The sequence below is a fragment of the Centroberyx gerrardi genome, chromosome 1 (assembly GCF_048128805.1).
Source record: "Centroberyx gerrardi isolate f3 chromosome 1, fCenGer3.hap1.cur.20231027, whole genome shotgun sequence".
NCBI classification, from domain to species: domain Eukaryota; kingdom Metazoa; phylum Chordata; class Actinopteri; order Beryciformes; family Berycidae; genus Centroberyx; species Centroberyx gerrardi.
Window position 1 is genome coordinate 8392470 of NC_135997.1, and position 27332 is coordinate 8419801.

Consider the following 27332-nt stretch of genomic DNA (forward strand, 5'->3'; position numbering starts at 1 on the left):
GGATCTGCCACTACGCATCAGTCAACAGCACCAGTTTGTGATCTTACTACAGAACAGCTGTAAAGTTTGACACATGCACTCCAAAGAAAGGCTAGTCACCGCATGCCTAAATGGACAGACACAACAGCATTACACATACTACATGATGAGTGTACTATGCCATTGTTGTTGACACTGTTTATGTGTATGTGTCACCTTCTCTCTAGGCCGCTGCCATGCCATTTTCCGTTCTGTTGTCCAGTGTATCATGGTGGCAGGCAGGCAGGCCCTGTCTGATGATGTCAGTGTGGCTTAACTAACTAGGCCACTGCCACAATGTTTGGTTGTATCATGGATCCATGTCAGGCCTCTCATCATTTATCTAGAAACAAAGAATGAGAGGGTAACAATGGGTAAACAAGAGGGGGGATGAGAGGGAAAGCGGATAAACAAAAAGATGTTAACCTGCATGAAATCTCATCACCGAGATGAGATAGAGGAGCTAAGGAGAGGAGGAACTGTGAAAGGACTATAGATGCAGATTCACTGTTCTAGCTGACTCACTCTCTGCATGCTCTGTTAAATGACCAGCTGTAGAAGACATCATCATCACAGTATTTCACATTTCTGATGCTTTAGTTCTGACATTATCACATTTTGCAGTTTGTCACCAGCCGTTGTCCATGATATTCCTCGGCTGTTTGGGTGATATGTCAAGATAAGGGCGCCTATTTAATACTTTCAAGTGAGACCTGGTTGCAAGCTGATATGATTGCTGCTTATGTGCTAATACAGTGAATGTAGCATTCACTGTCTCAGTTAAATATTTGATATGCAAATTTACACTTTCAAGATCTTCATGTGTGTGGGTGGTGCTTGATGGGCTGTCGCCCAAAGCAGACTTTAGTAGACTGAGGTTTAAAAAGCCTCCATGTGAAACACTCCAACTCCATTTTGTTCCAATGAGACTATGGCTGTTCTATTAAGAAATTAAAATAATTTACTCTCATTAGACAAGCTAATCAGTTTCTTCGTTCATTGACAAATTATCACAGGTATAAAATCCGTTTTACCCCAGACCTCACATCTCTGTGAGATCAATGAACTCAAGCCTTCGTCAGAGGGGCGCGCGCTCTACAAACTGGAGCGTCGTGAACACAGATCTGTAATACTAGAACATGCAGCACTATGTTCCCCATAATGGACAACAAATAAGCATGGGGCATTTCACGTCATTTTCAAGAACAGCAATGATTATTGCACTGCGTGACTTTTTATCCAGAAACCTGCTCTATGTAGCACCAAGTAAGATGCAAGGGTTTATATTTCCCAATCTTGAATGCATATTTCTATGGCCATGCAGTCGTGCCTGGAGAACATCGTGAACGCGCATGTCAGGTTCGCTGCAGAGATCCTGCTGCCTCGGCTCTTACGAATAATCCTGGCGATGGTGTTGACAACGAGAGGCGACCGTCGGCCGATTTTAGATATTTAAATAGATGACTGGGCAAATCGAAATTATTTTTACACATATCGAAAAAAAATCTCCGCAACCGTACTGTTTGTGGAGGAAGACGCCGCTGCCAGGCCGAGGATAACGTTAACGTTACTGATGGGATTCCCAGTAGTTGCTAGATGGAGAAACCGAGAGGGTGGACTCGTTATAAATAATTAAAATATCCATCTGCTGCTAAAATATAAGGAAAATGCATCTACATCAGGTGCTGACGGGAGCTGTAAACCCCGGAGATTGCTGCTACTCGGTGGGAAGCGTCAATGACATCCCATTCACGGTGAGGTTTTATTTTGATATTATTTGCTCACGGTGACACCCGATGAAGCTAATACGACTGACTAGCTTGTGCTAGCTAGCTAGCATTATATTGGTTGTACACGGGCTGACTAGCGAGCTAACGTACTAGCTAGCCCGGTAGTGTGTTAGCGAAACTGCTGCACCGAGAGATTCACGAACAGTGAGTCAGGACTACTATGGCTCCTATTACTGTCACTATTATAACAAGCCCTCCTATGTTCGCCTCTACAGTTAGTCAAACACTGACAGGCTAACAACTGCAAGTGGATGCTCAAGGTTATTGTCACCACCTATTCTTTTGCCCAAGATGATTTATTTGGTTTGTTCTGAGACAGTTAGCCACTCAAATGACCTTTAGCGGCATCTCGTAGCGTTGCTGCAAGGGAATCCCTTTGCGCAGTCATAACATCGTTGGCAAATATGTGCTATCGGAAACGCATGGCGAAGGTTTAGCAGTGCACATCACTAGTTAACTGTGCATCGGGCTCGACTAAACGCCGCAGCACTCCGGATGAAAAGCTGTGTTTTGCCTGTAAGCCGAACTAGCTAAGCTCGCTCCCATTTGGCGTCAGTCCGCCTCACGGATCATTAGCTCGCTTGTCATCCCAGCATCAGCTGTGCCAGCCATGACGTAGAGAGCCATATATGGATACATGAGCTCGAGGGCTGGCTGGAAGTGTTTAGACGTTGAAAATGACATATCTTATAAAACGTGGTGTCATGTTACCTCATGTTGATGTTGCCGAAATGGAATAAACTTAATGTTACAGTTTTGCCATGGATGTGTAAAGGCTATGTTCTTGCCATAGCTCTCAGTTTGTATGAGGACACTTGCCATCATTTGTCAGTACCTGTATGCATTTGCATACACGCTTATCAAGCAGTATTTAGAACCAGTATCTGTAATGGATTGACCTCTATGGGCTGTAAATATTCTGTTTGTCTGATGTCTGGCAATTTCCCAACATTTCACTTTGCGCCTCGAGTTGATAGGACCGAGGAGGCGAGTCAATATTCCATTTAGTGCAGTGAGACATAGGAAGAGCCTATAAAATTACAGGGTCTCATGTGGTGTCAGGACGGAATAGGGTACTAGCGCAGGCATACATCCTCTTGTGCCACAAAGGTTCAAAACCCTAGGCAGATGCTGTGGTGCTGTTGTTTCAGACGGATCAGTTGAATTCACCACTCTCTGTACTAGAGAGTATAACTGCAGCATCTTGAATCAACTAATTGTAATGAGAGCAGAATATGAAAATGGTGATGGCTTTATTGATTGCTAGATGATCTCTCATAATCTCCAATAAGGAAAACACCTCGCCACCAGTTACTAGCTTCTCTTAGCTGATTGGTCTAACACATCTTTAGCTCAACAAGTCTACCATATACTGTGGGTCTCAGTATTGATAATAATGGAGCAAGCATTTTGTTATCTTTGGCTTACCACTGTAACACAATTATGTTAAAAGCATTTTGCAATTGATACTGTCACTTTCTCTCTGCCATTATTTCTTAGTAAAAGGGGGGACTGAGATCAATTTCCTTGGTAAAGATTTACATCAAACTTAGGATTTATTGTCCCCAGAGATTGAAAGGTGAGAAAATATGCTGCCTACTCTGTCATTATATGGTCCAAAGCCCAGAACGGATACACTTCTAACCTAATTGCATCAAGATGGGAGCAAACCATGTCACACTTTTTGCGATGATGGTTTACGTAGGTGATAGTTGGCATGCCGGTGCCCAAAACCAGATCCTCAAAATCTCAATGGCCTTGCTGATTACCAAAAGCAGTGTGGCCTGATTCATTAAATTCTGTCATCCTAGGCTCACTTTACTCGAGCAACCGTACTGCACACTGCCATTCCTTCATATTGAGAACACTGTGAGCTTGCCTAATGGCTGCCAAATTTGGGCTTGGTCTGTTCCTGCTGCCTTTCAGAGACACTGGGTTTTTCTGGAACACAGACACTCCCCACTCTTCTCATTCCTCTGGGATGTAATGTTTTGTTTTTTTCTGAGAGGAGCGTTTCATCGTCCTTCTCATTTCTGTGATGACTAGAGAGAGGAGGAGTCCCCCTTCCCCCTTCGCTGACCCCAGATCAAGACTGTTTCAATGTAAACAGGCAGGGTTTGGACCCAGGGTCATATCTGCTCCACAACGTACTGTAGGACAGTGCTAGCTATGGAGCTAAAGCCTTGCACATTGCCACAAGGCCCTGGTTTCTATGCCTGGTGTTTTCTTTCTGTGTCTGAGAGGGCATTTGAAGAACACTAGGACATCACGTCCAACGCTGTTACACTCAGACTGACCCCTAGGGCCCCTGGGCCAGACTCTGACACACACACACACACACACGCACACACACACACACACACACACACACACACACACACACACCTAACCTACAACAGCCATCAGTTCATCCTCATAGTTGAGTATAAGGCTTAGGGCCTGCTCTTTCACTGCAGTCATGCCATAGGGAATGACAATGTTTATGGTATGACTATAAGCACTGGGATCAAAGTACAGCACTTTGGACTGTGCCAGGGATAAATGTCTTAATACAGATTGACAGAGAGACCAGGGTACTACAGGTCAGGATTGATCAGACTGTGTTTTCTGTTTACACCTAAGGTTTTTGACTACAGTTTTCATTAAGGCTAAGCCAGCTCAGTCAGTACAGGGTTTAAAAGGAAAGTGTTACACATGGTAGCAGCTGGAGCCGAGGAACACGCTCGCGTGGTTGCATTAATAGGCATAGGGAACAAGTGACATTTGAGGGAATTAAGGCAGAAGTGATCTGTGTCTGTTTTACTTTTGCTTTCCACATGACTGTTCTCTGTGTTTTCTTTTTCTGTCCAGATTTAGAAACAGGATCAGGTCAGTCTGTCTAAAATGAATTTACCCCAAAAAACACAGCTGCCTCCCTACCTCAGGTTGTTCTCTATTATTCAAAGAACATTTAAGATCCTCCTAACCAGCAAGGTGTGAATCTACTTCTCTAGCTCCTATCAATAATGCAAAGATCCTATCTGGATGAACAGGCTGTCCTCCAAAATGAAAAGAAGTGGAGTTTGCAGGCTGTGCTTTTTGAAGCATGAAACACAGGTTCCCCATAGTTGGGCTGAAGAAACTAGCCCAGATTGGAGGAGAAAAAAGTGATTCAGTGATTCCGTAAAAATAGGGATGTACTGATATGCAACTATATCAGAGAATGTCCCCAATACTAAAACCTGATACCAACAGCGTTGTGTAATAGGCTATATCAGGAAGTAAGGTAAAGCAACTTTCCACATATACGTACCTCGCTACCAGAGCAAATGGATTAGACCTGTGTCTCCATTATATTTGTCCTCCAGACTAAAGGGCTGAGTCTCGGGTCGGCATTCACTATCAGACAATACTCATTGCACTCAGAATCTGGCAGTGAATAAGCAGTATTGAGGCATCTGTACATAAATCTTCCAGTAAACGCTGAATGTGAATTAATAGTATGTCTCAAATAAAGGTAAAATGTCATATGAGAAAAAAATAAAAGTATTCCAATTATTACAGTTACTTTTTCTGCTCAACTAAGAGTCATCTGCTTTTGCGAATGTTGTTGTGTTACTGAGAAGTAATATCTATCCATAGCCAGCCCAGCAGCATGCTTGATGTGAGCAGCGTATGTGATTGACAGGGAGGGAACCTCGCTGCTGAAGGCTTGCGCACATTAGGTCAGGTTATTGTGAAAATCTTACATAAAAAACAAGCTAAAAGTGATAAATAGTACAGAACAAAATTCAGGAGACAGACTGCACAGATACCTTGGTGTAGATCCAAGTATAATCACACTTAGAATCAGTTGCTCAGTTGCTTATGAAATAAACGGCTGCCGGGTGCTGTCTGTTTCTGATGCAAATAAACACCCTGACAGGTAGCTAAACAGTCATTTGATTAGTACAGGCGTTAAGTAGACCTTTATGTCTTCATTGTAGCTTTTTGTTTATTGTGTTGAATCTATCATCTGTAGCCTATATGTTTGGTTGTGTCAATGTTTACCTTGAATAAGCATATGTAGCCATCTGTTCCACCATAATACAATGAACAAATAGGCTAGCCCCAATTTGTCCTGCCAGCCTTCAGCACAAGTTATTTTCTGCGTGTGTGTGCATGATGAAAGAAATACAGGACACGCACAAGCCCAAAACAAGAGAACAAAGACATGCTGATAGGTCATCCTGTTCAAGGCAGACACACACATGCTTACCAGCCTGGCTCAGGGTACTACCAGACACAAATTACCTCCCTGACAGAGAGAGTAGGATGGACTCTCGGTCACATACTCTTCCGTGTGTGTGTGTGTGTGTGTGTGTGTGTGGGGGGGGGGGGTGCAGAGCAGTCCTGTGCGTGACGGTGACCGCTTTTAATTCCAGCCGTAATGTGCAGGAGCAACTGCCGCAGTAATAGTAAAGCAAGGACCGCACCTCCTCATCTCTCTTTCTATCTGTCTCTCTCACATAGTGTTCAGCTCTCGGGCACATAAAAACCTACACCATTATTTCATCTCCTGCTACCACTGTATATTATACCCCTGGCTGTATTCTCGCCCTGTTGTGTGACACGGTGGTTCCCTGCCTCTCCTCCTGTTCTCCTGAATAATGAAAGACACGCGCCGTCATCCTGACTGTACTGTGGCTTCGAGGCCAGCTTGCCTGTCTCACAGGTGCTTGCTGCTATTGCTGCCATCCTGCACATGGCTGCCAACCGCCACTGTATCAGCAGCCGCCACTGTATCAGTTTACCCTGCTGCCCATAACCCTAATCCTAGCACAGGTCTGCCCAGGGGGCTGCATTGGCTCTGGTGGAGTTATCCTGGTAGAGTTGAATGTTGTGCTAGTTTCACTGCTGATAAAGATTACAATTTCAGCAGCAAGATTTTTGACTTAAGGGTGCTAGGTCGGGAAGTGAGCTACGTCCACTCAGTCTGCACAATATTATAATGAGTCTCCTTGGTCTACTGGTATTCTCATGAATATTCATAACTGTGGGTGGACTTGAGGGTCAACATGGTCTATGAATGTGTTTTTTTCAGTGTTTAAATACGCATATGCTGTAGAAGTTTTGGGCTACTTATTGTGTAAGAGAAGGTGTCACTTTTTCATGTGTTGGATATCTCATTTTTGAATTCAACTGTTCATTGAAGAGTTAAAATGTCATGGACCCTAACGCAGACAGTTGCCGAACTGCAGATATTCCCAAGGCCTGTAATTGCTGTCAACTCTCTCCTTATATCTCTGTGGTGCTAGTGCTGTACTTGTTTCAATGACATACAAAGATAAATTCTGAGATGGTTTCACTATTATACTATGCTAATGTTATGCTCGTTTCACTAGCATACTCTACTAACGCTATGGTAGTTTCACTGCCATGCTATGCTAATGCTGTTCTAGTTTGAGTGCCTTTCAATGCTTTGATGGTTTCATTGCCGACTTTTTGATTTTAATTCTCACGCACACAATCTCTGTGGGTGGAGTTCGGCTAGTAAATCATCCCAGTTGATAACATCAAGTCGACATTATCAGATATTCATTCTTAATAGGAGATTGGTGATCGAAAAACAGAACTGGAGCACTGATGCATTTTACAGATATGTTGCTCAACTTGGTTCAGTTTAATTCGGTTATTGTGGCTCCAAATGACTCGATCCCTCTTGTTGTGTCCGTCTCTTCTGCAGGCCTATGGCTCCGGCTGTGACATAGTGATCCTGGCCAGTGACTTTGAGTGTGTGCAGATTATCCCAGGAGCTCAGAATGGAAACATACAGGTGGGCTGTGTGGAGTGCTCCCACCAGCTTGGCAGGGTAAGTCTTGAATGCGCGCACACAGACACCTACCCACACACACACACACACGCAATTCCACTTTTCTGTGTACTCAGTAGACATTAGCAATTACGCTAAGCAACAGGAAGGAACATTCAGCCATTTCTTTGCTCCTGTCATGATGTGCTGCCCATGCTCTCCTCTCCTTGCTACTCTGCTCTCCTGCACCCCTCTCCTATGGGAATGACTGTGCAGTAGCACTGATGGGGTGAGTAATGTTGTGATGATGAACGCAGCTCTTTATTTTTAGATCGCTGCATCCTACGGAAACACAGTCTGCATCTTTGAACCAATTGCTACCAACCCAAACAAACGCCACAAGGTGAGCACAACTGCCAGTCTGTCTACCTTTGTCTGAATAACTGTGAATGTTGTGAAAGTTTAAAATGAGAATATGAGTGAAGATCCCCAGTGGATTTGTACCATAGGATAAAGAAACTGACAAACTGTGAACAGGGGCAGATTTGTCGATGTTGATCATCCTTCATAGGAGCCTTCTGGTCTCTATTGTTTCTTTCATCTATTTGGTTCTTAATGTTATTCGTGTGGCCTTGGTCTTGATCATATTTTCAATGATTTACATATCAGAAGACACTTAGTGGAACTATGTATGGATATGTGTGCGTACATTAGGCACATGTGATGGACGGTGCAAAAGGCAGTACCACTAACACCTTTGGATTTTTCTTTCATTGTGACTGATGCCCTGCATGTAACTGCAGAGCAACTGATATCGTCATAGCAATAAAGTATCCAGTGAAAATTAATCACACTTATATGGAAATAACATTGCATGGTGTGGTTGAGAGTGTATGTTGACCTGCTCTCATGTCCTGTCACTAACAGCAGCTTAACTATCAGTGGCAAAAGACAGGACAGTTCTTCCTCGATGCCATCACCTACAACCTGGCCTGGGACCCACAAGGTAGGCCCACGCTTTCTGTGTTTGACTGACTCACTGACTGTCTGACTAACTGAATCCCACTCTACATGCAGCTCCTACTCACAGCTCCCTTCGGTTCGTTTGGAACGATATGAGCATTATGTAAGAGTTACAGTGTGCATGTAGCTCTGTGTGCTGTAGTAATGAATGTGGGACGTGAGGTGTGTAACGTAGCGCTCGTGCGTCCTCAGGGAACCGTATCCTAGCAGCAACCGAGCGCCTCCAGCTGTGGGCTCCTCCTTTGACAGACGCCCTGATAGAGGAGGAGGATGGACAGATCACAGATGACAAGCCCCACCCTGTCCTCAATGACTGGAAGTGTGTCTGGCAGTGCAAGTAGGTCTCCAAAGCCCTGTTCATTTGTGTTTGTGTACGATTTTTTTTGTTTTGTTTTGTTTTAGTGTCACTTTCAGTTTCTTTTTAAATTTGGAGCCATACCTTTTATGGCTCTAACCACCAAAAATAAACAATATGTATATGCGACAACATGATTTTGATAATATCGAAACATTATTACAACAACAGGCCAAAAGCAGGCCAATCTTAAATGTGCAAGAAGCACGCCTTGTGCAACATGCTGAGCTATGTAAATTCAAAGAAACTGTTGTGCAAACACTCTGTCCCTCCTCTCATCTGTCATTCTCCCCACTTTTAAGTGTAATGTCAGTAAAAAGTTGCGTTGACTGTTTGTCACAGCAAGCCACATGTTGAGTGAGTTTGTGTATTATGCTTGTGAGAACACTGTGAAGTGCTTTGTAAAGAGACAGACATATGAAATACTGTCACAGTAATTGTCACATGCTTAACCTGCATGTCGGTGCCTGGGGAAGTCACTAGAATGGGGAAGTGAAAATGTGAAATTCCCACCCACAGCACATGCACAAACAAAGAACCACACACACATTGACAGCTTTCTGGTGAGCTGTTTTCTGTGAGTTGAGGGAGTTTCCTGTGGAGAAGTGAATGTAGCTGATCTCTGTGTTTCTGTGCTCTTTCTCTCAGGACTGCTGCATCTGTTCACACTGCCAAGTGGTCTCCTGATGGGGAGTATTTTGCAACTGTTGGGAAGGTACATAATACATGCAAACCCCAAAACAGCCCAATGTTGAACTAATTGAGTGTTAAATTAAATTGTACGATCCCTGTTAATGTTTGTGTGTGATAACTGACTGTGTGTGTGTGTGTGTTTGTGTGTGTGTGTGCGTGTGCAGGATGACTGCTTACTCAAGGTGTGGTATCCCACCACGGGCTGGCGTTCTGCAGTAGTGGTCCAGGACCCCTCTGATAAGAAGCCTCCTCCTGTTCACTTCTCCTTTGTTTACCTGGCTCACCCTCGCTCTGTCACCGGCATGTCCTGGAGGAAGACCAGCAAGTACATGCCCAAGTAAGAACACACACACACACACACACACACACACACATGCACACACACACAGGGAGGGTGATAATGTGTTTATCAATTCACTTTCTTATACACACCCATTGTCCTCTCAAGCATGATAGAATTTTTTTGGCCCAAACAAGAGATTCTGGATCCCATTCCCTTTCAGTCTAACATGAAAATGAAAAAGGGTTTACGTTTTTTTTTTTTTTACTAAGCCATGTCAACAACTAATGGTAAATGTAATGTATAATATTATTGTATGTTTTTGTGTGGCATTATAAGTAAATAATTATTGTTGATATATGTTTATATGTTCTATATGTGGATTGAGAGTATAAAATTTCAATAACACGTTGCCTTGAATTTTTTTTATTATTATTATTATTATTGTGAGAGGCAAATGTTTTGGGGTGCGCCTATATTTTTGCTGGTGCTCCCAAGTTTACAACATAAAAAAGTTAATTTAGAGCCCTGCCAGAGCTTCCACAGAAACCCAACACTATGGTGCTTTGTTCACTGTGCAAAGCTGAAATGCCACACCGCAGCAGTAACTGCCAAACAGAAAAAAATCCTGATTGTGCAACTGTATGCACATGATGGTGCAGAAGCATGGCAAATGTTAGTCAATGTACACTAGCCCGCTATCCAGATAGTTGGTCACCTTACTATAATTGTATAGCAAGGATACCCTGACTTCTGCTACTAATGTCCAAATTGCTTTTCTCAGATACAGTGATGAAGCTGTATTTACTAGTAGTTTTCCTACAGTGCAAATTCTTATGTGGCTGACTTCCCAGTCTGGTTTGGACACACTTACAGATGTGCTACAACAGTTCAGTAGTTCTGTATGCTGCTATGTTACCTAAATGTAGCTAGCAATACCCATAATTCAGTATCTTACTTGGGTCTGGACATTGGACTCTGTCTGGATTCTATAAATGCTGGAATGTAGTTTGGTTGTAACAACATTTTTTACTGAGAAAATATTGGACAGATTAATCAATAACAAAGTAATCTTTAGTCGCAGTCCTACAGTGGTTTCGCCTATAAATATATCTCGTCTTTCCAGGGGTTCGGTGTGCAACGTGTTGCTGACATCCTGCGAGGACGGCGTGTGTCGGCTGTGGTCAGAGACGCTGCTGCCGGAGGACAGCCTGCTGGGGGGGCAGATCTCTGAGAACACACACTCCTTCAGCTCCAGCCTGCCTGGCCTGGGAGGCAATAAGGACAAGATCCAGCACGCTCTGGAGGTACACTTCCTCTGCATAGTCAGACCTGACCAGAACTCCTTAGTATATTTTTCATGAAGGGATAACCTAATCCTGCTCTCTCTCTCTCTCTCTGTCCCGTCTTTGTGTTTTGCTTGACCAGTCTATCCACCACCTGAAGCATCTGCGCCGGGGCCGTCGACGGTCCTCTGCTCTGGTGGCACACACTGAGCTGCTGCCCTCTCAGCTGGGCACACAAGACACACACACACACCGCCACATCGCACACCATGCCAATGCCCTGTGTCACTTCCACATCTCAGCCAGTATTAATCCCAACACAGGTAGGGTGTCTTTGCTGGAACAGGCTAAGCAGCATTTCTGTATGTCTTCACCACAGATCCTGAGATGCGTCATGACACATCTCTTAAGGCCAAAGTCTTACTGACTTTCTCTAATGGTGGAATCAGGCTAAATCCATAATGCATTTGTGTTGCTGCAAAAGGATCCCATTTCTCAATCATTTTGAGATCAAACTGATTAGACCTGATTATTGTTTTAAGTTGTTTTAAGTATTACTTTGTTGTTGCAAATCTTTATTCACGGATCACAAAAATTAGATGAAGAGGTATCAAAACAAAAATTTGTTTCATTTTACGCAAGTAGAAAAGTAGAAAGTAAGTAGAAAAAATCCAACATGTAACACCCTCATTACAATGCAACAGTATGATACAGCAGTAATGAATTCTGTCATTGGAAATAAATGAATTTCCTTTAGAGAGCAGCGCACTCAATGGAACTGTGATCCCGACGTAAGCCTGAGGAATGTTTTATTCACTCTCTTTTTCTCCCTCCATTCATCCATCCATCCCTCCCTCCTCCCACTTCCCTCCTCGCTCTATCAGACATCCCGTCGGTGCTGGCTGACTCTGCAGTGTTCAGCCCAGAGGACGGGACAGGTGGGGGGGGCTTCGTGGTCCACTGGCTCAACAATAAGGACCTCAGCTTCACTTCCTCCATGGACCTCTTCATGCTGCAGCTCCGCAAGCTCTCCGAACAGCAGCTGGACCAGACTACTGAGGACCCACTGGACCCCGAGGGCTCCCCCATGAAGTTTGACTTTGGTATGACCCACAACCAGGCGAACGCAGATTTCTTAAAACGCCTGGACTTAAGTTCAAGTTTTATTTCTAGTTATTTATTTATATGATAGTTATTTATATAGCCCTTTATCACAAGCATGTCTCAGAGGATTTTACAGAGAATGAGCCTAACTAGATCTAACATCAGTTGTGAGCAAAATGATGTAGGACAAACATAGTGAAAAGCCACACAAGCAGATTTTCGCAAGACAAACAGCCTACCTATTCTACATAGCCTAACCTCGTAGTGAAAAAGCACATTGCTCTCTGGCTTTCTAGACCTGGACGAGATGTCGGACAAGGCGTCCTCGGAGCAAGGCGAGGAGGGCGAGCCCGGGGAGCAGGGGAGCACCAAGGCCTCTTCCCCCGGCTCCAGCTCCAGCATGCCCCTGCCCTCCATGCTGCTGGAGAGGAAGATGGAGACGCTGACCCTAGAGTGGAACAAGAGCCCCGACATGCTGTTCACCATCCACCCTGCCGACGGCTCCTTCCTGGTGTGGCACGTCAAGTACTTGGACGAGTACATCCAGGGCATCTTCAGGCAGGTTCAGGTGAGCAAACCCAAGCAGTCGCACACACACACACTTACTCCCTCATGCTGCGTTCACGCCATGTGGGAAGAAACTGAAGAATGGGATGACATCTGGTTGCTACAAGTTCATTTGTTTAAGTGAACACCCACGTTCATTTTTATTTATGAACTTCAAACAAACTGCAGCAGATATCACTTGCTTTTCGTAAGTAGCTGATTGTATTAGTGTGAATATAACTGATAATTCTGATTTTCATTAACTTGAACTGCTGAGATTGGTGGTTTCACTGCCATGTTCTGTGTTGGCACACTTACACAATTTGTGATATAAAGCAGGAGATATCGGAGCCAACCAGAAATACCCACCTGTCCTACTTGTAATTACCATTAGGAGGCTGACAAGAACATTTTTTCCGCAGTCGGCAGCTCATATGTACAGTAAATCCGACATGGTGTGAATTCCTCACTGAATCCCTCTGTCACTCACTCACCCACTCATTCACTCACTCACTCACCCATGCTGTGGCAGCATTGTAGCTGTAGTTGTACTTTGCGCAAAGTGTAAGGTGACTCAGCACTCCCCCAGCCTTATGTAAGACTCCTAATATTCGTTCCTTCTTCAAGACGTGAGACACTTCACTCCTCTATACCTATTAAAACTTTGTCACGATTTACAAAATCATTTTCAACAAATCGTGTGTGTTCTTTGTTGAGCAGTAGGCTATTTACTTAATGGGAAATTAAATTTGTATTATTGTGACAATTTAACTTTATGAATCTTCACACTTTTCACATACTGTAACTCCTGTATTCCTCTTCTAGTATGCAAATGAGAGGATCTGTAGAGAATCTGTACTTGTTCTTCCAGTGGTTACATTTTTCTTCTTCTTTCCCACTCTCTTTCCAGGTGTCCTTCTCCTCTCGTATTCCAGTGGCGTTTCCCACAGGCGATGCCAACTCGCTGAGTAAAAATATCCTGATGTACGCCTGCACTTTGACCGAGGGGGAGAGTCCCGGGGCGGGGGAGCAGGGGAGGAGGGCTCAGCGTGTCTCCCACTCTGCCTCAGCCTCAGCTGGCCTGGGTTCGCCCGCCCTGGGCCCCTCTCTCAACCCCCGCCCCGGCATCGGGCCTGCCGTCATGATGGTCTCCAAGCACGTCGATGGGTCTCTCAACCAGGTGACAGATTGCTGGAAAAAAAAAGGAACTTCTTTTAAAGGGATGCACCATTTTTTGGGGAGGTTGGCCCATGGTCAACATACTCGTTAAGTGAACCAAAATCATCCATGTGTCCCCAGTAGATAATTTGCTCCGGTGCTCCATGCGTGTTGAGTGATAGTAGGCGACTAGCATTATCCTAAAAAAAGACTGACTTTTTTGTAATATAGTAGTACTTGGTGCATTCCTTTACCCCTCCTGAAGCCCTAAAAATATCATACCAGTACCACATTTCAAATCATAAACCTATTAATGAATTCCTCTATTTGTGTATATTGAGCCATCTTCACAGCCCTCACTAAAGTTTTCTGTGGCTCCTTCTGTCTCCAGTGGGCAGTGACGTTTGCCGAGCGCTCTGCCTTCTCCAACGTACTGACCGTGTCTCACAAGTTCCGGTACTGCGGCCACCGCTTCCACCTGAACGACCAAGCCTGCCACACGGTGCTGCCGCTGCTGCTGACCTCCTCTCACCACAACGCCCTGCTCACCCCTCCTTCAGCACCCGGCAGCCTGGAAGGAGAGCAGCCCCCTTCCCTGCCCCCTCCCAAGGGACTTCCCAGGTATGGAGCAGTGGGGGAGGCAGAATAGGGAGGCATGGATGAGAAGAGGCAGAGAAACCAGCCTGGTTCCAGACTCCTGAATCGTGTTCTGCCCACTCTTCAGATTTTGTCGGGTGATTCAGAAAGTCTGGTGTTGCCCTAGTCAGCGGCTTGTTCTCGCTCGGAGAAACAATCAAAATCAGCAGGAGTTTGAACCGTTCGTGCAACATTTTTTCGCTGGTGTTTCGGCAGAATAGATTTGTTGAAATTACCCCCTTAACCAATATATTGTCTTTGCAAAGACAATATTTTTGTCAAAAACAATTGACATTCTCAGTAAAGTTGGTAAATACGCCCAGCCCCCCCCCCCCCCCCCCGCCCCCCCCAAGAAGAGATGAGGAAAGGAAAGGATGGATGAAGAGAATTGCTTTACATGCTACTTAGTACAATTGACAATGCTTTTGTGAGTGATGGTTAGTTCTAATCCAGCGTTGCTTGTGTACTTCCAGGAAGCAGCTTCGTAATGCAGCTACAAGGACCTTCCACGACCCCAACGCCATCTACAGCGAGCTGATCCTGTGGAGGGTGGACCACATCGGTCCCCTGTCCTGCACTGGAGGGGTCTCTGAACTGGCCCGCATCAACTCTCTGCACACCTCTGCCTTCAGCAATGTGGCTTGGCTTCCCACACTGGTGCCCAGCTCTGTGCTCGGTAAACACATACAATACTGTGGTCATGCACACCATATATTTTTGTTATGGATGTAATGTTTAACCTCAGTGCTTTATGACAGTGATATATGCAGAAATATTCCTGTTAAGAGTAAATAATTGTCAAGGTTAAATCTACAGGAAAGTGCCATTTATGCTGAATCATCTGAGGTTTTGCTCAGAGAGCTGTTATCTTGGGATATTATATAAGCAAACCTACTTAGTGGTTGGTGAATCTTCTTCTGTAACAGAACAAGATGTTACTGTGACAGTTTTGTTTTTCCAAGGAGCACAGGTGCTTGAAAAATTTAACAGCACGGGAAAGAAATTTAATAACATGATATGTAAAAAAAAAAATAATGAAAATGCTGATTCAGACTTTGAATTAAGTTGCACATTTGCTTCTTTTTTTTTTAGCATACATTTATTTTTAGTCGCATATGCTCCTAAAATGGTTGCACAATGTAGAGCCCTGCACAGTCACTTGAAACACGTTTAAATATTTATTGACATACTCTCTACTCTAGGGTGATATTTGGTTCACTATTTGATAGGACAAAATTAATGCAAACTAATCCATTCTTTATGAATCCTATATATTGCTTTCCTTAGGAACCTACTGTAACAGTGCCAGTGCCTGCTTCGTGGCATCAGATGGTAAAAACCTGCGTCTCTATCAAGCTGTGGTTGATGCCAGAAAACTACTGGATGAGCTGTCAGATCCTGAGACATCTGTGAGAGTGCACGCGCGCACACACAATCACACACACACACACACACACACACTAAACGAACAGAGCACAAACAGTCTAACGTTATTGCTCACTGGGATGTGATATTCTTTGGTTTGAGTCCTTGTCATTTACCATTACACAGAATTTGATGTAACTGACTCTTGTGCTATTTTGGGAGAGCATCTACTGTATGTAGAAACCTAGCTTGGATGTTAGAGGAGAGAGTAGTGGGGAAGAGTGGCAGTGTTATTGGGGTTATCTAGTGCCTCCCATCACAGATGTTTTGTAGAGTTAGACCCACAACAGAACCAGCCTAGTCCACAGCAGCTCTCAACACTGATCAGTATTGTACTCACCTACACCACCCTGTACCCACACTTAAGACTTACATCTAGTTCACATTATATCCAATAATGTTTAACCTTATTGGTCTCAGCAGCATAGGCTAAATGGATAGCTGACCCTTTTTGTATGTGTGTGCCTGTTTAGAAACTGGTTGGTGAGGTTTTCAACATTGTGAGCCAGCAGTCCACTGCCAGACCCGGATGTATCATAGAGTTGGACGTCATCACCAATCAGGTTAGCAGCTGCTCTGCTCTTTTCACACCCACCTCAGATCAATTCTGGGGAGAAATCACAGCTTGAAATCCTGAAATCTTCAGACGAACAGACAAAGTAAACCTGTCCAATGCTGTTTCCTTGTGCATCCAGTGTGGCTCCAACACCCAGCTGCTGCATGTGTTCCAAGAGGACTTCATTCTAGGTTATAAGCCACAGGAAGAACCAGAAGTGTACACGTCTACTTTCCCCTCTGCTGAAGGTAGGGCATACTTCACTATTATCACTCTGTCTAGTACTATTTCTTTTTACTCGGTCTGAAAACGAGTGAATGAATGATGTGAATGAATCTAGGATGTTTGGCATTTTTGCAAACATGACTGGAGCGTAATGTAGTTATAAGAGGGTTTGAATGTGTTTGTCCACCTCCAGATTACAACCCTGCCCCGTTCTCTGAGAAGTTCTTCCTGGTGGTGATAGAGAAGGATCTCAACAGGAACTCTGTCCTGCAGATGTGGCACCTGCACCTCAAGTCTGTCCAGGCCTGTATGGGTGAGTGTAGGCTACACGCGGATGACCAGCTATTGTCATAATTAGACGTTTTTCCGGATATTAGCATGTGTTAAATAGGAGCACTAACAACATTTGTGCAGTGTTAGGCTTGAAAGAATTAATTGTAAAGGTATACCTCTTTATAATGTTGCCGTCTCTGTGTGTACAGACGAGCCGGTTCCAGATTATAGCTTCCAGAGCCAGCTGATGGTTCCCAATCAGGTGATGAATGCCGACTCCTCCCCAGAGACTTCCCCCATCAGCCCCTTGCCCCGGTCAGCCTCCACAGCCAACTTGCAGTCAGCCAGCAAGCTCATCCTCAGCTCCAAGCTGGTGTACAGCAAGCGGCTGGACCTGCCCCACGGGGTGGAGGTCACCAGGGCCACGCCCTCTGCAGGTAGGGATGGACACACAGTCTTCACACACACACTCAGACCATTGGACAGTTGCCTAATTAAAGGCAATGCTCTGTGCAACATTTTTAAACATCAGTGTATCACTGACAGTTTGCTTGTGATACCTTGGTGTAATTACCATAATAAAATGAGATCGTAGCTGAGACGATTGATAGCCTCTATCTCATTTATTTTTTTATTTTATAGGCTAATGCTATACGTAGCACCTATGATCATGATCAACTGAGATCACATTAAAACAAAGTGGCCCTGAAGAAGGCTAAGCCCAGCACCAGTCACAACACTGACCGCATGAAGGGGTTTTCTCTAGTCTCCAATATTCTCCTTCCTCTCCCTACCATAGGACATCTGAGTTCCTCCTCCATCTACCCGGTGTGTCTGGCTCCATACCTGATCGTCACTACCTGCTCCGACTCTTGCGTGCGTTTCTGGCACTGCACCGTAGAGGGAGAGAAGGGGAACAGCGAGGAGAAGCAGGATAGCCGGATCTACCGCTGGGAGCCCTGGGCACTGCTGAACGAGGAGGAGGACAACAACAGCGCAGTGTGTGTGTCGGGACGTCCCGTAGCAGTGTCCTGCTCCTACACTGGGAGGCTGGCTGTGGCCTTTAAACAGCCACGACAGGGACAGGTGGGAGACATTAACCTGTACCAGTGTTTACATTCAGTTACATCCAGATCTTACCTCATTGTTCAGCCCACCCATTACATTTGGAATTGGAGCACCTTCCATATATCATGAAATAAATATTTGAGTAAGAGCCATTCTTAACCTGTAACACCTACTGGTACTGATCCTGGAATAGGCCCAAGAGTAAAGCTGGGTCTCAGAATGAAAATTACCCCCACACTCATCTACCAAAACCCTACAGGAAGCACCGCTCACACATATTGATTCCTTTGTATCATAAGATTAGCTAAACTGTATCGTCCCTGCAGGAAAATTTGTCTTAGACATCAAAGCACCAAGGACATAAAAGCAGTAAATGAAAACGGTAACAAACAGCAGCATGGGATAGAAGCATCATATACTCATCATCAAAGGATAAAACACATGATACAATCAGTCCATTAGATAAAGATACATTAGATACATGATGGATTCATGCAGCACATTATTTAAAATCTGTGCTAATTGTCATGGTCTCAGAGAGGCCATTAACTTTAGCTAGTTGGGTTTGTGTAATGGGAAAGCAGTGATACTACCTGATTATGTGAGGGTTCCACTTCCAATTTGTGCAGCTGTCTGAGTAGTATATTCAAGCCTAAAATGGTTCAAGTCCCCTGGGATAAGAACCAGAGCCTCTTGTGTGCACTTCAATTGTGTCTGGATGCATTCTACTAAATGAATGGCTGCCTGCTTTGACTCACCGCTTGGGGGTGACATAAACTGAGCAGACAATGATGCTGCCAATCTCCTGGGGCAGGTAAAACAGTCTTAGACTCAGACTAAGGACTTGTATGCAACTGGGGTTGCTTACAGTCTCTCTCAGAGTGTAGTTCCTGCACCACAGATCATTGACACAAATCCCCCTGCTTTTTGTTTCACTAACTCCTCATTTCTTTCTGCCCCAATTAGACAGAAGCCATATAGCTCAACCATTGAGCTTGAAATGTCTTTATAGAGCCACAATTCATCGAAAACCCTCAGGCAGGAATCATGGTATTCGTAGCATTTTTTGGAGTAGTATCACCATTAGAAGTGGTGGTCTTGTCTTCCTCCTCTGTGGCCTTATCTCGCCCACAGATGCCACTGGATGTTGGTGATCTCCACAGGCACCTCTGCGATAAGTCTGTGGGAGTTGAAGCACTGGTGTGGCACAGGGATATCAGATTATTTCTGGTATAAATCCTAGGCACTATGTCCATATCAACAGGTGTATACATTGCTGTGGATTTAGCAAAAGATCCAAAAAGTCATGGTCATACACTTGAGTAGTGCCATTGTCCTCATCTTTCAACAGTTCTATAAAAGAATGAACTACGGACATTCAGGACAAACAATGAAGCAAACAAACGTACAGGTAGCAGAGCCAGAAAGCTTCTTGGTCCAAGACTACATTTAAGTCCCCCATCGGAGAACATCTCTTCTTCTTATGTAACTTTTTTTTTTATCCAGTGAAGAATTTATTGAGCTCATATTACTTTATCTTGTATTCATGCAATGAATTCTCCTCAGTATCCCCCTTCTTGCACTATTTATTTTCTAAGCTTTAAGGTTCGACATGTTTTGACAAAGTGCTGTTCTTTCCCCAGCCCCAGGGCTCAGGAGGGGACTTCTCGATGCATGTGTCCATCTATGAGTGTGAGTCTACTGGGGGCTCAGAGTGGGTGTTGGAGCAAACCCTCCACCTGGACGACTTCACCAGACCCTCCTCAACCCTGGATCCACGAGTCAGCGTTGACTCCAACCTCTTTGTCTACAGCAGGTCAGGAGGCCACTAATGCTTGTTTGTTTGTGTGTGTGTGTGTGTGTGTGTGTGTGTGTGTGTGTGTGTGTATCCACATCTTTGTCTGTGTCAGTCACTGTGAGTTAATCAGTACGAGTGTTTCATAACTTAAAAGTTATTTTTCCATGTCAGATCTGACCTGTACATGAGCAGAGACCACAGCTCCCCCAACATCAAGCACTATGTCCACCTGGACTGGCTGTCCAAGGAGGATGGATCCCACATCCTGACCGTGGGAGTCGGATCCAACATCCTCATGTACGGCCGCATCTCCGGCATGGTCAACGAGCAGACCAGCAGCAAGGAGGGGGTGGCGGTCATCACCCTTCCCCTAGGGGGCAGCATCAAACAGGGCATCCGCTCTCGGTGGATCCTGCTCCGGTCCGTGGACCTGCTGTCCTCCGTGGACGGCACACCCTCCCTGCCAGTCTCCCTGTCCTGGGTGAGGGACGGCATCCTGGTGGTGGGCATGGACTGCGAGATGCACGTGTATGCCCAGTGGCGCCAGGACAGGAAACCTGGGGAGGGCGAGGAAGGCAGCTTGTCATCTGCCGACAACATCGCAGGGGGTCAGACCGCGGTTACCTCCTCAGCCTTTGAAGGGAGAGCCAGGTCTAAGAGTGTGTTTGAAGGGCCCACTGCGGTGGATGAAGCTCTTCGTGCCCCAGCAGGACTGCAGGACGGGGGGCTGTTTGAGGCGGCTCACTCCCTGTCCCCCACTCTGCCTCAGTACCATCCCACCCAGCTGCTGGAACTCATGGACCTGGGAAAGGTTCGTCGTGCCAAGGTGGGTCTGTTTCTGCTCCATCCAGTGGCTCAAAAACATGACAAGGATTACCACATGCTATTTATTTAGTTAACATTTATTTGATAGTTTGAGGTCATGTTGTCAGAGCACAGGTTCAGATGTGCTAGGACAAAAGTGCATTCATTCCTTTAGCCATCACTAAGCTACACAGACTGTGGCGATAGCTGAGACCATGTGATCAATCTCTATCCTTTTTAATGCACCTATCAATAACTATCCCATAAATGCACTTGACTGATATTATACAACAGCACTTTATGTTACTAAGTATACTTTGAATTATGTAATAACTGTGGAATGATTGCTAAAACGAGAAATGACTGGGTGTTTTGACTGAATGTTATTGTGTGTGCTTTTAAGCTGCACACTAAATTGGAAAAGTTAAAGTCTCTAATCGGTCTCATCTAATCTACATCATTGCATGGTCCATTGGCCTCCCGTCCATCAGGCCATCCTATCCCACCTGGTGAAGTGCATTGCCGGTGAGGTTGCCGTGGTGAGGGATGTGGAGGCAGGTGAGGGCGGGGCCAGGAGACATCTGTCCAGGACCATCAGCGTGACTGGCAGCACAGCCAAAGACACCATCGTGGCCGGCCGCGACGGAGGCAGGGACTACACAGAGATCAACTCCATCCCTCCCCTGCCCCTCTACGCCCTTCTGTCAGCGGACCTGGACACCTCCTACAAGGGAGGGGAGGAGGCCACCAAGGGAGCCAAGGTGGCCGAGGGCGAGGGGGCCCAGAAGAGCGCAGAGGACCAGTACGCCGACCTCTTCCAGGTAGGTGGAGTTGGAGAGTTCTGCTTTTGTTGTTAAACGTACAGTCCCGCTGATATTTTAACACCCATCCTCCTGTGTTAACAGGTGCAGGCGGTGACCACCGATGACTTTGTGAGCTTTGCCACTGAGAAACCAGAGAAGAAGTCTCGCGTCATCAACCTCTCTCAGTACGGTCCTACCTATTTTGGACCAGAACACGCCCAGGTACTGCTGGATGTTTTAGCAGGGCATCCAATTTAAAACATTAAAATTGTGTCATTCCCAATGTAGGGTGTGGTTATCATTTTTTTGATAAGGATTTCTTCCTGGGATGACATTTGACTCGACTCTCCCTTTCTCCCCTACTCACCTTTCTTCTCTCATCCCTGCTCTCTGCTTCCTCCTTCCTCCCTTCCTATTCTTTCCCTTCTTCCCTTCCTCCCCTTCTCTCGCTGCCTCCCTCTGTGTGTCCAGGTATTGTCCAGTCACCTGATGCACTCCAGCCTCCCAGGTCTGACCAGGCTGGAGCAGATGTTCCTGGTGGCCCTGGCCGACACTGTCGCTACCACCAGCGCCGAGGTCACCAGCTCCACTGACCAGCAGTACACAGGTCAGTATGTGTTTGTGTTGCTTTGCTTTATTTGTTTATTTGACAGGGACAGCGCATTATGTAACATATTGCACCACAGTATAACCGGAGGCTATTTTGCATCTGTAGTGCCTGGGCAGGAGTCATCAGTACATTAAAATGCAATAATACAAAGCACAATAAGCTAGTGCACTATAATTATAATATGCTATTTGATCTGTAAAGTGCAAAAGTCATGCATATAAATAAGCTATAATACGCTAAAAAAAATCAATGCAATATAAAGTATTTCATTTAGTAGCCAAACCATATAACTAAATCTCTCTCTGTGTCTCTAATGTACACAGAATTGGTTGTTTTTTAGGCCAGTTTAAAGTTTTAGTTTTAGTTTTTAGGTGTTGGTTTGTATGCTCACTTGTATGTCAATAGTCACCTGGGACAGTAGGCTGCCATAGTGTTAAGAGGGACTATCCTTCAACTGAATGACCCAGGTTCAAGCCCTCAGGTTGCCAAGCATCCTCAGGCAAGACACTGACCAGCTCCAGGGCTGTTATTCTGTAGTTGACCTGCACTCTGACCTCCCTGGAGGGGGAGCAAGGGAAAAGACAATTTTCTTACAGGGATCTATATAGTATCACATTATTGTTAATATGTTCGTTTTTGTGTGTAATAGATCAAATTTAAGCATGTTAGCGTGTTGGCCCGCCTCAATGTCTGTGAGTCCATCAGATGTTGCCCTTAGTAAGAGATCATATCGTATTAAAGCCAACTAAAGGTTATAGAAATAAAAGCTAATCATCGTTCCTGGTTATGGTTATTATCTCCAGCCATCAAAACTTGGTAACATAAACAATAGTGTTTATACTACACTTAACTGTATAGAAACACACAGAGTGCTCGTTCATCACAAGACAAACACACATAATTATCTTTGTCTTTTTCCTCCAATTTTCCATCATATATATATTTAGTCTTTTGAGAGGAAGACATTAGCAGGTTGTTCCAGTGCTAAGTAAGCACAGAGAGGGTAAGAAGGTTCAGGGACAAGAGACATACTCTCTGACAGGACCACATGAACTAGAGTGACACTGGATTTGTAAAGGGCTTTGCCCTTTGCAGAAATGCTGCCATTTCAGTAGAGTGATCCGCTGCTCTATGGAAGGACCATGGAAAGGTTCAGAGCTGCATGGTGTTGTGTTTCTGTAGGTGGCGAGGCTCTCGATGAGTGTGGACTGAGGTACCTGCTGGCCATGCGTCTTCATACCTGCCTGCTCACCTCTCTGCCCCCCCTCTACCGCATGCAGCTGCTCCACCAGGGTAAAACTCACCAACCAACATACTTCTGCTGAATACTGAAAACAAAAAAACATTGTTCTATATAACTGTGTTATCACTATCTTATCAGATTTTGTGATCGAGAGATTCAGATTTCCGGTGCACTTGATCTTGACAATCAGCTCCAGACATCTTGCTCTATCTGTGTCTCTGTCTCTCTGTCTCTGTCTCTCTGTCTGTCTCTCTTTCTCTCTCTCACTTTCTCTCACTCTCTCTCGCTCTCTCTTTTTCTCTCCATCTCTCTCCCTCATTCTGTCTTTCTCTTTGTGGCAGGCCTGTCAACGTGCCACTTTGCATGGGCCTTCCACTCGGAGGCGGAGGAGGAGATGCTGAACATGATCCCGGCCATGCAGAGAGGCGACCCCCAGTGGTCTGAGCTCCGGGCCGTCGGAGTGGGCTGGTGGATACGCAACATCAACACACTGCGCAAGATGGTGGAGAAGGTACCGGGACAAGCTCAGACCAGCCCCATAGAAGACTAGATTCGCTGTACATGAACACTGTGAAAGTTGGAAGCTGCTTCACAGTATAAATTAATTTGATTTGAGGGATTATAAGGCTTTCAAAGGCACTTGATCAGTCCTAAAGGTCCAGATATCCTCTAACATTAACATGTCACCCCATTCTTTCACTTCTTATGATATGATGTGAATACAGCATTAGCAACACATTAGTACTGGTGTGAGTCATGATTTGCAGTTAGTGCATTGATGTTTAAATTAACTTTTATGCTGTCAAAGATGTGCATTTATCAAATATTTTACAGCAGCTTTGAAATATGACTCTTCGCTAATCAGAACTGAAAACTGGAACTGTTCGTTTAATATAACTGTAATATTTATGTGATCAGGTAGGTAAAGCTGCATTCCAGAGACACAATGACCCATTAGATGCTGCTCTGTTCTACTTGGCCATGAAGAAAAAGGCTGTCCTGTGGGGCCTCTTCAGGTGGGAGACTGTTTCTATATGCAGCAGAATTCATTTGTATTTAGTCAATGTTTGATTTTCATTTTAAGTTCCCATCAGAATCGTTATGTGTGTCCAAGCTGTGTGGGTTTTTTCTCTCAGGTCTCAGCACGATGAGAAGATGACTCAGTTTTTCAAGAATAATTTCACCGAAGATCGCTGGCGAAAGGCAGCTCTGAAAAATGCATTTTCCCTGCTGGGCAAGCAGCGCTTTGAACAGTCCGCTGCCTTCTTCCTTCTGGCTGGATCACTCAAAGATGCCATAGAGGTGTGAACAACACACACACACATTTACACTCAAACACACAAAGATACACACACCATACCATAGCTTATAGCTGTTGAGTCTATTCCAGATTTCCATTGCCCTCGCACTGGAAACTTGGCATAGCCTTGTTTTATGGAAATACAACAGAAGGTGTGAAGGTGTGTCTGTGAGAGAGAAACATTATGTTACTACTTCACAGACAGCGCAGTTCTGTGTTGCTGAGAGAGCTGGATATTCTCCAGCTCTGAGCCTTTAAACCACATGAGAGAAGTCTAAACTCCATCGATAAGATACATAAACAGCTTGCGTAGTTTGCCTTGGCTTGGGATTGCCATACCACACAGTCAAAACACACAGATAGGCAAAAACTGGGTATACAAGAGTGAGTTTCGTATGCTGCAGCTCTATGTGGCGATTGCAGTGGGAATCACTACCTCAATAGCTTAAATTTCTGTGAAAATGTTTCAGGCAGAATTCAGTCTCTGCCAGCTCACTTTACTGCGACACCATTTCATCCACTTTTGAAATGTTGTAACCCAGTCCCTCCTCTCCTCTGCGGCTCCATGGTGTGTAGGTGTTGTTGGAGAAGATGGAGGATCTCCAGTTAGCCATGATAGTGGCCAGGCTGTACGAGGCTGACTTTGAGAGCTCGTCCACCTGCCAGGGCCTCCTCTATGAGAAGGTCCTGGGCTGTAACAGGGACGGCAGCGGTTACCACTGCTCCAGACTCCACCCCGACCCCTTCCTCCGCAGCATCGCCTTCTGGATCATGAAGGACTACACCCGAGCCCTGGACACGCTGCTGGAGCGCATCCCCAAAGACGATGACGAGAACCCCGGTCAGTTGTTAGTTAAACTTGTTAGTTTGTTAGCATGCATATCACTTGCAGTGGGTGCTGTGCTAAAATATCCATACGATAGAAGTCCTAGTGACCTCTCTTTTTCTCTTTTTCCTCCCCTTCTTCTCTTCATCATCCTTCTGTCTCAGATGTGATGGTGAAGTCGTGCAACCCTGTGGTGTTCAGTTTCTATAACTACCTGAGGACGCACCCCCTGATCATCCGTCGCCACTTTGCATCCCCGGAGGGCACAGCGGCCACTGTGGGCCTCACCGCTGAGAAGAGCAGCGCAGATGAGATCAACCTCATAGAACGCAAGCTCTTCTTCACCACCGCCAACGCACACTTCAAGGTCGGCTAATTTTATTGTGACAGTGCGTCTCAGCGTTACGGCCACTACTTTTTCTTTTATAGTTGTTTTTTAGTCTGATAAAATGTAAATTAAAAACAGCAATAGGAGAATGTCTGACAGTTTTTACTTTATCCCAATCTTCTGTAGGTGGGCTGCCCAGTCCTGGCCCTGGAGGTGCTCTCTAAGATACCCAAGGTGACCAAGAAATCTGTCTCCTTGCCCCTAAGTAAAGGTTCATCCATGGCCAATGTGAACTCAAGCCAGCCGCTGGAGAATGGCACCCAGGGAGGCATGGACTGGGGCGCCCCAGCAGCCCCTACGCAGGCCTGGGGAGCCAACGATAACGCAGCTGGGCTGGACTGGAGCCAGCCTCTGGTCAAGGTGGAGGACGAGGGGCTGCAGCTGGACTGGGGAGGTGACAAGGAGGATGATGAAGAAGATGAGGATGATGATGGAGGTCTGACCATGAAGAAACCAGAGACTGAGTCCAAAGCAGACGGAGGCTCAGGGATTGGCGGCTCGGGGCTGCAGAGGGAGGACTCTCAGGTAGTATTAACATGGTGTAGCTAGAAACCACTAGAACAATTACAAATACTTGAAGCTAGGTATGGTCATGTTACCGTATATACCTGAAAGATTTTTTAAAAAATTGGTATTTTAACTCACTCTCATCATTAATTTTTTCAGGGTGAGTCGGAGGTGGACGTGATAGCAGAGCAGCTGAAGTTCCGTGCCTGTCTGAAAATCCTCATGACAGAGCTGCGTACATTGGCCACAGGCTACGAGGTGGACGGAGGGAAGCTCCGCTTCCAGCTCTACAACTGGCTGGAGAAGGAGATAGGAGCCATGCACAAGATCTGCAACTACAAGGTGCATACTGATAAATTTGATGTTGCCTATTCAATCTTATGTTTGTTCTCTTATGCATTACCACAGATTAGCAAATGTGTTTTTTCTCCTCACGGTTGACGATGGTTATTCACCATAGTTATTGAACACACAGGTGGAGGGGAAGGAGGAGCGTTCAGAGATGGAGCACTGGGGCGAGCGTGCGGGGTCGGTGGACATACCGGATGACGCCCTGGAGCGTACGGATGCCGGGGCCTATGAGCGCCACCAGATGGAGCGGCGCCGGCTGCAGGCCAAGCAGCAGCACTCTGAAAGGCGTAAGGCTTGGCTGAGGAAGAACCAGGCCCTGCTGAGGGTCTTCCTCTCCTACTGCAGCCTGCACGGAGCCAAGGGAGGAGGAGTCACCTCCGTACGCATGGAGCTCATCTTCCTTCTGCAGGAGAGCCAGCAGGTATACAGGCACAAACACAAGTGTCTTCTGTATTCTTCTGCTGGGTCAATGCCAAACAATTTTTCTTCAGCAAAA

General features: G+C 45.4%; 1 protein-coding gene across 2 annotated transcripts in view; it reads left to right on the plus strand.

Annotated features, from left to right (window-relative positions):
* The first annotated feature begins 1430 nt into the window (after positions 1–1430).
* The window catches only part of dmxl2 (Dmx-like 2), a 41478-nt gene continuing 15576 nt past the window's right edge, over positions 1431–27332 (plus strand). For both annotated transcript variants that reach the window (XM_078285385.1, XM_078285417.1), the window contains exons 1-34: positions 1431–1772; positions 7513–7638; positions 7910–7981; positions 8506–8584; positions 8794–8938; positions 9605–9671; positions 9814–9986; positions 11056–11236; positions 11358–11538; positions 12100–12318; positions 12616–12887; positions 13776–14045; positions 14415–14644; positions 15133–15335; positions 15947–16068; positions 16558–16647; positions 16780–16888; positions 17059–17178; positions 17348–17575; positions 17938–18224; positions 19850–20022; positions 20176–20830; positions 21300–21629; positions 21714–21833; positions 22083–22218; positions 23404–23514; positions 23806–23975; positions 24383–24480; positions 24601–24766; positions 25341–25605; positions 25755–25957; positions 26105–26503; positions 26645–26827; positions 26961–27257. In XM_078285385.1, the coding sequence (XP_078141511.1) occupies positions 1686–1772; positions 7513–7638; positions 7910–7981; positions 8506–8584; positions 8794–8938; positions 9605–9671; positions 9814–9986; positions 11056–11236; positions 11358–11538; positions 12100–12318; positions 12616–12887; positions 13776–14045; positions 14415–14644; positions 15133–15335; positions 15947–16068; positions 16558–16647; positions 16780–16888; positions 17059–17178; positions 17348–17575; positions 17938–18224; positions 19850–20022; positions 20176–20830; positions 21300–21629; positions 21714–21833; positions 22083–22218; positions 23404–23514; positions 23806–23975; positions 24383–24480; positions 24601–24766; positions 25341–25605; positions 25755–25957; positions 26105–26503; positions 26645–26827; positions 26961–27257 (6567 nt within the window). In that variant the 5' untranslated portion in view covers positions 1431–1685. The remainder of the gene's footprint in view (positions 1773–7512; positions 7639–7909; positions 7982–8505; positions 8585–8793; positions 8939–9604; positions 9672–9813; positions 9987–11055; positions 11237–11357; positions 11539–12099; positions 12319–12615; positions 12888–13775; positions 14046–14414; positions 14645–15132; positions 15336–15946; positions 16069–16557; positions 16648–16779; positions 16889–17058; positions 17179–17347; positions 17576–17937; positions 18225–19849; positions 20023–20175; positions 20831–21299; positions 21630–21713; positions 21834–22082; positions 22219–23403; positions 23515–23805; positions 23976–24382; positions 24481–24600; positions 24767–25340; positions 25606–25754; positions 25958–26104; positions 26504–26644; positions 26828–26960; positions 27258–27332) is intronic.